This window comes from Vanessa tameamea, chromosome 12 (genome assembly GCF_037043105.1).
Source record: "Vanessa tameamea isolate UH-Manoa-2023 chromosome 12, ilVanTame1 primary haplotype, whole genome shotgun sequence".
In the NCBI taxonomy this organism is placed as follows: domain Eukaryota; kingdom Metazoa; phylum Arthropoda; class Insecta; order Lepidoptera; family Nymphalidae; genus Vanessa; species Vanessa tameamea.
The window spans coordinates 2852786-2862636 of NC_087320.1; the positions used below are offsets into that span (position 1 = coordinate 2852786).

Genomic DNA, 9851 nt, shown 5'->3' on the forward strand with positions numbered 1-9851 from the left:
GTATACTCTGGTTTCAGAACTATAATCTGTGATGTCAGTGGCAACACTGGCCCCAGCCTTGTAATATGGCCGCTACAGGTTAGTTTTATTAATTTAGTCATTTGTAAAACTGTTATATTTCGCTATATTCTGTGATTTATTTTCAATTATTTTGCATGTATTTTATGTACGTTGCTTTAATTTATCAAAAAGCTAATTTATATACGCATCAGATTTAATTAGGTAATGCTAACGTGTCATCAATTCACCTTTGCGGACGTTTGGATTTACCGCGTGGCCACATTTTCAACTTTTAATTTCTTAAACTTTTTCCTTTAATCGTAATGTTCCCGTTCTAGTGATACTATATACTTATGGTAAATCTAGTAAACTTTTATAAACAGCCAGCTGTTGTAAAATCATCGAAATGTCCTTTGAACTTGCCTACGAATAACCACTTTCCAAAATCGGAATAGGTCGTTCACTTGCTGTGCGTCATCGCTGTACTCAATATAGATATGCCTTAGGGTTAAAATATATATAAATTTGTCGTAACTTATTGTAGGCAAGAAATCAAAGAAAATAAAATGGATCAAAGCCGACGCCACAAACTTCATTGCGGAGTCAACCACAACCACAACCCCTGCAGCTAACGACTGGGCAGATTCTGTAGACGATGGACGTAAGTAAAAGAACATGTTTGTATTAATAGTTTACGTTTAAAAAATAACACCCAATGATGATATTTTACGGGTAATGGCAAGCCAATGATAATCTCGTACTTGGGGCGCACACACTGGGTGCGCGTCACTCGCTCCGCCCCGGGAAGGTCTGAGTAAAGGTCTTTGTGTTTTCATACATTCTAGCCGGATGCTTTCATCACAAGGAAGGTGGGGGAACCAGAAATAACAATGCCATTTTAAGCCTAGGATACCTGACCAGTGGGTTAAGGTGGAGGTGTAGATTTGGCATTGTTGGAAACCCTCATGACCAGCAATTTTAGCACGATCTATGAGATGACTTAGGTCACAACTCAATTCAGACTAGTCTTTCATTGGCCTGCTCCCATAACCAACTGAGGGTGTATCTTTTTATAGCAAATAATGTAAAAAACGAACTAATACAAAATATTAGCATCAATACATCAATGCAACTGCTTTCAGATACATATGTATCATCGCGACATCGTGCGCCTGTGGTGCTGCCGTCAGCGTCGCGCGCAGCCCGTGGTGGCCTTGCAGTGGATGATGAATCTATACCGCGTCGTCCTCCCTTTATCGCACACATCTCCAACTTGCCTTATGATGTTGAGGAGAGTGCGATCATGGAGTTCTTTGAAGGGCTTAAGGTATGAATTTTCATTATTTTTAGTATTATATTATTACAACTAAGAAATACTTAAAAATTGTCTTATAATATTTATATCCAGTTATTTTCATTAAATTATTTGCACATAGATAAACAATTTGCGGCTGCCCAAAGAAGGAGGCCGTCTTAAAGGCTTTGGGGATGTAGATTTTGAAGACAGAGAGAGCCTTGTCAGTGCTATGAACATGCCTGATTTGGTAAGTTAAAATCAATTTGTTTCAACTCCTATTATTTGCAATAATTTGATCTAAAATTGTAAAATGACTATCAATTATTTCAATATAGATGATAGGAGGCAGAAGAATCAGAATAGAAGTGTCTACTCAAGATAATGATCGTCGAATGGGTAGAAGTGGCAGATCTGACAGAGATAGGTAAGAAAAATGAGTAAACTGATATGCATATACCTAATAAATATTACACCATAACAGTAGTTCTTCTGCTTGTAGCAGATGACTAAAAATACTGCTAGTTTTCAGTGAAACTTTGCTTAGAATCTTTTAACAAATTATTATATACTTCCTTGTATAATATATTCATAAATTCTAACAATACCCCATACATGTTAGGGGTATAATAAGAATTGTTACATAATTCCGGCTGACATTAGCTATAAATTAATTATTCAAAGAGTATTTTAAAAATGTTATTAGACTTTAGACACTAGTAGGTCAATTGAACACTTGCATTTGTAAAACAGGGACATTGTGTTTTTTGCTCTTATATTTATGAGTTTGTGAGCCCTTTTGAAAATAAAGAAAAGTGAAGAGGCATACATAAGTCTCTTGACATTTGCATAATGACCGAAATGTTCTTTGATAAATAATTTAACAGCAGCAATGTCTATAGTTGATGATGACGACTTAGCATTTTGCGGGGCCTTTTGCTGTTATATCTATTATATTAAATATATATTATTAAAGTAAATATCAACTAAATTTATGAGGCCATTGATTGATCAAAAATTTTACATTTACAAAATATAATCTATAGTATTTGATAATTTATCATTCACATATAAGCATTACTTCCTTATTACAAGTAATAAAAAAAATTACAGCTAATTTTGAAAAACAAAATTGTCCTGCCTGTTTGTAACACCAGAGTCGAATGGTAGCAACAAGAATCATGAGGGAAATTATTTTGTTTATTAAACAATTGTTTAATAATCAAAATTACACTTAAAAGCAGATACAAGATTTTAACAACCTTTATAAAGCAAAGATTAATTAATTGCTAGTATTACATATTTTTTTCTGATATTAAGTATATTATATACAGTAATTATTTCTCAAATACATTATGATATTATAGTTTAGGCTATTAATGGATATAAATTTGCAGAGAATATGACCCGGAGCGCACGATGGGCGACTGGCGCTCCGGCCCGCGAGCCATGCCCGAGCCGGCGCGCCGCTCCGACGCCACGCGCGACCGCGAGCGCGAGCGGGAGCGGGACTGTAAGTTTTATCACAAACATAAACCACACATTTTGTACAAAATATTGTACCCTTTTCCATGCTATTTTTTAATAACTCCATTAAGTTAATTAACCTTTGTTTAATTATATATAATAAACAGTTTATGATTAAAACTTCCTTATTTATAATTGAACACTAATTCATTCAATTACACTTTGCCAACATTCAAAATTCAATTTCTGCGAATCAATATGGAAGAATGAATATCATTGATTAATTATTAAACTTTTCGGCTAATGATATTAGTCAATTCAATATTAAAGTTTTTGCTTATGTGACCCAAACTTCTCCTGGAATAGATTACATGGATTACATATTATTTTATATACATATAGTTCTTAAATTACTGAATCAAAAAGTTTTTTTTTTATACTATGTTTTTGTTTTATGTCACTATGATGAATATGAGTTTGGGTTTGGAGCGAGCTTTAATGTCACACTTGGGATGCACATTCAAAGTACATATTATCTGTTAAATATCTATTTTATTAACGGCTGTGATTTATACAGTGAAATTTAAAACTTAGTATTTCCACCTTTGCAGCAGCATGGTGTCGATATGGGAATAAAATAGATGATAATTAGTTACTCCATTCATCTCGGGAAGGTCTGAGTAAAGGCTATTGTGCACTGTGGTCACATAAAATCTTTCAGCAAGAGGCGTTGCTCATAGCAACGACAGGAAAACCAAAAAATCCGACAATAGGGCTAGTTGGGGACTCTATAGGTTACTCTAGATGAAACGTAACCCTTACGTCGATGGAAGTTTCCTGTGGCCTGCAATTTTAGTACAATCTGTGACACGACTCCGTCGCAACTCAATTCAGACTAATCTTCGGCTCGCTCCACCTCGTCTCTCTTCTGAGTGAGGTTACTAATCTTATTACCGTAATAAAATCAGAGTGATATATATAATTTATTCAATAATGTTTTGCGTGGCCTGTAGCAAGCGCAGACAACCGTCCCGGCGGCTGGCGCGACGCAGAGCGCAGCGAGCCTGCGCGCACGCCCTACGGCGGCAGGGACTCCTACGGCCGCGACCGGGAAAGGTTTGTAGACTAAGCTTGGCTTGCTTAGATGACCTTACATTAGTTCTCAAAGTCTTCATCATGTCATCTTAAAGTTTACTTGTTATTATTTATTATATTATACATAATTAAATATTAAAATTTTTAAGAAATAGGAAAAATAGTTTTGTGACTTGTTGACTAATCTAGTGATTGGATTGCAACCCAAAAGTTCGATCCTACGGCGCAACTTCTGACTTTACGAAGTTATGTCCGTATTGATTAGTGATTTTTCAATAGTTTAACTTTTTTAAAAATAAAATCAAGTATTAAAATAAAGCTACATGGATACCCGGACATTGTTTTAGTTTGCTTAAAATATATTTTTTTGGAATATGTAGTAATTATGTATAACGGACCATTTAGCCAGCGCACGGAAATTAAAGAGCTCGGTAGCGCTTATTCTACTGACTAATTTCACAAATTCTATTATTTTAGGCTGAATTCTTAATACTACTAAAACGATATATAGCCTTTGTTACTCTTGGATAAATTAGCTTTCTGATGGTGAAAAATGTATTAAAATCGTTTCAATTAGTTCAATTATCAATTACAAACAAACAAATCTTTTCTCTTAAAACTATTCCATAGGAACCGAGCAACATTTCCGTGAGAAAAAGTAGGTGTTTTTTTTGGATTTGTTTTCCCCAATACGACTATGCAAAAAATGATGTCGATTTTTGCAAAGCAAGGATTCTGCAAAAATTAAATAAATTTCATCCAAACTAACTATGATTATATAACAAACATCCAGTCAAACTTTCTAATTTATAATATTAGTAAAATTGCCAGTTTTATATTCCTCTTATGTTCATTTGTTATAGTGGACGAGATCGTGGCTACGGTGGCCGTGATGGTTTTCGTACGGCCGAGAGAGATGGATATGGGTATGTTGGTGAATCATTTTATAATATTTATGTGTTAAATACAAAACTTAACTAATTTATCTTATTAGGAGTCGCGAAAGCAGAGGATTTGGTGGTAGGGGATTCGGAGACAGGGACCGTGATCCAGTGAGAGAAGGTATTCAACTATTATAAATTTATTATTATTCGAACAAATTTGCAATTTATATTTATGCAAGTGCAAAATATTTACTGGTATTCTTCTCTGTATTCAGACAGTAAACCTCGTGAACGTCCTAAGCTTAATCTACTACCAAGAACTGTGCCCCGAGAGACCGAGACGCCTACAAAACCTGCAGATGGAGCCTTACTCGAAGACAAAATGCCAGAGAAGAATGTGCCTAAACCAGTCCCTGCTGAAAAAGTTTTCGGAGCTGCCAAGCCTGTTGATACTGCAGCTAAGTAAGTCCAATTCATATAAAAAAAATTATATAACTGTTATGTAATGAACAGTATTTTTTGCGCATGAATTAACAATCTGAGTTATGTTATTTTGATTGTTATTAAGACATATTTGTCTATGCGCTAAATTAAAGAGAGGGTTAATTAGACACCGTGTCATGTTTTATGCTCGACTCGGTCGCTTTACACCCACAACTTATCCACGAACTTTAATCAATAACAATATTTTTTGAATAAAAATTAATTGCCGTTTTTTAACTTATAGGGAACGAGAAATAGAAGAGCGTTTAAGAAAACAAGAAGAAGAATCAAGGCGCGCTGTTGAGGAGAAAGAACGTTGGGGTCGCAGGGTGCGTTAAATGCTTGTTGTAGACAAATTATAAGTTACATTATTAATAATTATATCTTATATATTCGTTAATCTTCACTAAACAATGTTTTTTCACGTTTTTAGAACGACCATTCTGGCGATCGTCGTGGTGGCGCTAGACGTGGTTTGTATAACTTACAACTTATTTAGAAATTATTTGACAATATAGTTGTATAAAATGTATTTTATTCATTTATTTTTATTATTCACAGATGACCGTGATCGTGGTAGAGATTCTCGCAGTTACAATAGAGACCGACGTGACTATTCCCGCGACGATAAAGACGATAGAGATCGCCGCGACTATTCTAAAGACGCCAATGATAGGCGCGACTATTCTAAGGATAACAGAGATAGGCGCGACTTTTCCAAAGACGATAGAGACCGGCGCGACTATTCAAAAGATGACAAAGATCGACGCGAAAGAGACGATAGAGACCGCCGCGAAAGAGACGAAAGAGACCGCCGCGACAGGGATAATAAAGACCGCGATTACAGGGACGATAAAGACCGCGATTATAGAGACGATAGAGACCGTGATTACAGAGATGAAAAGGATCGCGACTATAAAGACGAAAGGGACCGCGATTATAGAGACGACAGAGAACGCGAAGGCAAGGACGACGACAGGCGTGACAAGGATATAGGCGAAAAGGAAAATAGAGACGATCGCGATAGGCGTGATATTTCCGGTGAGCGAAATGAACGCCAGCGCGACCCGTCATCGGAACGGAAAGATGGAGAGCCACGCGACCAACATAACGGTCGCCAAAGTCGCAGCCGCGACAGACACGACGTTGGAGTCGACAAACCTATGCCTAAGCTGAAGGAGCAGGAAAAACCGGTACGTCATATAACAATATTACCGAATACCTTGGAAATGGTTTTTAGTACATATTTGATTTACATTATATTCTTTCTTTTTTTTCAGAACTTTGTAGCATCGAATAAATTTAGCTTCCTGGAAGACGCAGACGACGGCGGTTCCGATTAACACGTGCTTCATTTATCAGTTTCCGTTTTTTACTGACTCGAGTGTAAAGTGTAAATTTACGAGTATCAAGTGCCGGCGTGTGCGGTGCGACTCGCTAAGCGCTCAGACGATCATCAATTGTGCTATGTAATAGAACTCATTAGTCGTTAGTGCGGTGTGGTATACGTGTATATTAGGGTCGCTGATGCTAACACTGCTTCGAGGCCGGCCCCAGCCTCTATTATGCCCCATTAAGTACAGCTGTATCTTTACTTGTCTTATTATTCTAATGTTAATCGCAATTCATTCCGATTCCTAAATTTTTCTTCTTTCACATATTTTAATTAATCATATAGCTTATGTATTGGTCATAGTACAGGCTGGGGCTGCTAATTTGTAACCATGAACTGATTGGTGTAAATTTTTCTATGGGTTTGTTAAATTGTAATAATTATAAGCAGGTTACATTACAATATCGGCCGAGAGAATTATTCCTACTATTTTGCAATGAACTGATAAACTGTTACAGGTGCTCTCAAATTAAATTCTTTTGTGAATATTTTTTTATTATCATTGTTTGAGTTTCTTTTATGAAAATTTCATTAAGAAACGTTTCAGTACCACCACTGGGAATCTGTTTTCCTTATTTAGAGTATGTCTATACTAAATATTTAGTCGTTTTAGAATTATTGTTAGAATGTTAATTGTATTATTTATCTTTACACTCAAAATTTGTCATGCAGTTGTAAAATGTTTATTTTGACGCATTTTACATAAATTTTGCAAGTATATTAATTTGCCTGCCTTGAGTGAATAAAAAAGTCATAAAAAGTACCTAATTGTAAATATTACAGATTAGGCTTGGTCACAAGAATATTCTGATCTATGACAAAATATAATATTATGTTTGTAATATCTATCTTCAGGATTTTTTTGGTACATATTCTCCAATTGTGAATTATAAATAAATTACTCTTTTTACAGCCAAAATTTCTTTTTATTTCTTCTCCTTGAAAACAAATGTGGTGCCAAAAAATTTGTTCTACTGAATTTACGTTATATATTTAAAAAAACTTGAAATGTACTTAAACTGTAAGAACACTTGAAATACTCAAAAGTCAAAGCAAAATATTTACATTAAAAGTAATATACGACCTTTGCCGAGAGATCAATACTCGAACGTATAAATAACATTCTTACTGTATAGTGTATACTCTGTACCTCGAATGACAAATTAAAATCTAAGTCTAACTTTGATCAACGGTGGTAACCGTTGATCAAAGTTAGACTTAGATTTTTGACTATCAATAATCTTCCACCAGAAAAGAAGTACCTCAAATTTGAGAAGAACCAAATATTTAAGTTTTGGACGTTTTCTAGGATTCTGTTGCTTAAGCGTACATGGTAGTTTTGTATATCGATAGACTATCGATAGTTAAGGTGACAGCGATAGTATCGATAGCTTCCCATAAGCAATACTATTGATACTATCGATAGTTTTGCAAAACCATTACATGTAACCCTAAACTATCGATAGTTTTGCAAAACCATTACATGTAACCCTAAACTATCGATAGTTTTGTACTATCGATAGCCAGTAATTTCCGATAGTATTACTTTCTAAAGATAAGTAATTTAGTAGGCCAACTATAGTGTATATTTAAATGAATGAAATTAAATTTACCACAATATTTGTTTTTAGAATTAAGACATTTTGTGCGAAAAAATGAAAAATTTAAATGTGAAAAATTTTGTCAATATTTTTTGTGTTTGATTTATGAATAAACATTATAAATACTCATAACATTTAAAAAAACCTTTTAGGAGGACGGTGACATTACAATGAAACTTTTTTGTAGTAATCTTGAGTGTAGCGATTAGAATACATTACTTACATTAAAAATCAAATACTATCAAAAAATCGCTGGCTATCGATAGTCCAAAACTATCATTACTATCGATAGTAGCAATACTATCGCTACTACCAATAGTATTGCTTACAGAGAGCTAGCGATACTTTCGATAGTATCGATAGTATTGCCACTATCGATAGTATTGATCAATACGATACTATCGATATCCTGAATAGTTTTCGAGGTCAACTATCGATAGTCAAACTGTCGATAGGTCTGCAACGCTGGTACATGGTCGAACAAAATTACACATTCTGTGGAATTTTAAAACAGGTTATAAGCTACAAGGTTATTGGTTTAATGTTACCATCTTTGAAATATGGTATTAATTAAAATGAATTCAATGACACTTATATTATTTTATGATGTAACTTTGCCATAATGTTATTATATGTTTTGTTATGAGTCGAATTACAGGTCTTATAGTATACTTCGAAATTAAAGTAGCAATACATTAAGACTTCTTGATAATCTAGTCAAAACCTATATAGGTATGTATTTTTTAGTGTTATACATTTCCTTACCTCTAGGTAAGAAGTAGTATCTCATATGTGTAAACAACAATCGAAAATGTGACTACCAAAATATATGTGATAAAGACTATATTGTCAGAATAATACTGTATAGTATAAGTGTATTTCTTCAAATTAATATTTAAATAAATTTAGTATTTATAGCTTTGATTAACAAAAGAAATGAAAAAAGCGCCCTTTTAAGATGGTTATTTCTCTTTTTCTCTAAAATTTCATTTTACTCTATCGAGTATTAGCGCGTTACTTCAAATTTTAACTTCTAGCTCCAGCAGCGACATCTAAATTTAACAATTTTGACATACAAAGATACTTCTTACCTCTACAGTTTGGACCAACAGTAGAAAATCTATACTCTATAGACCCCGATTCCTCCTTGACAGTTGACATAATTGACAACCGGTCCCGTAAATTATTGATTTATTACAATAATACCATTTTTAAAATGTTTACATCGTAAACGACTTATGAAAATAAAAATTAAAAATGAGTCAAATTATCAATTTAGAAATAGAATGAAGACATATTTATCATAAAAAAACATTAACTTATTAACAAACAAAAATATTTCTTCATCTTCGCGTGTGTATATTGTTTACATTCTGTTTTTCGTATTTAAAGTGATTAAGTGCTTTTTATAAATGAAATTGCGTAAGTGAAAAATTACGATAATAAAAAAAAAATAGTTATATCAACTATATTACGTGAAGTTAAAGCTGGCAGCGGCAAAATCAAAAGTTTTTAATGAACGCATAGGGCCTGGGCCCACTCTAAATAGTGGCCGCCAGCTTCAGCTTTTCCTCTATTACAAGAAAAATTAAGTAATTATTTTTATTGTGTGTTCTTATTTTGCAGTAAAACAA

The 9851-nt window shown here is 34.0% G+C and overlaps 1 protein-coding gene across 2 annotated transcripts; it reads left to right on the forward strand.

Moving 5' to 3' along the window:
• On the forward strand, nt 1-7535 carry LOC113393091 (eukaryotic translation initiation factor 4B). 2 transcript variants are annotated; one of them, XM_026629792.2, is made up of 14 exons: nt 1-78; nt 545-661; nt 1143-1327; nt 1437-1544; nt 1633-1721; nt 2692-2807; nt 3775-3877; nt 4720-4782; nt 4851-4918; nt 5016-5202; nt 5468-5552; nt 5657-5696; nt 5785-6416; nt 6504-7535. In XM_026629792.2, exons 1-14 carry the CDS (start codon nt 66-68, stop codon nt 6564-6566), a joined length of 1869 nt encoding a protein of 622 aa, XP_026485577.1. In that variant the 5' UTR covers nt 1-65; the 3' UTR covers nt 6567-7535. The 2 variants fall into 2 exon arrangements, with proteins under 2 accessions (XP_026485577.1, XP_064072417.1); XM_064216347.1 differs by lacking the exon at nt 1-78 and adding an exon at nt 202-222.
• The last annotated feature ends 2316 nt before the right edge of the window (nt 7536-9851 follow it).

What these genes read in the sequence shown, in the direction of transcription:
- LOC113393091 (XM_026629792.2), top strand. An exon ending in GCGCGAGCGGGAGCGGGACT is followed by an intron (nt 2,808 to 3,774) that starts GTAAGTTTTATC and finishes CGTGGCCTGTAG; the next exon opens with CAAGCGCAGACAACCGTCCC. An exon ending in CCGTGATCCAGTGAGAGAAG is followed by an intron (nt 4,919 to 5,015) that starts GTATTCAACTAT and finishes CTCTGTATTCAG; the next exon opens with ACAGTAAACCTCGTGAACGT.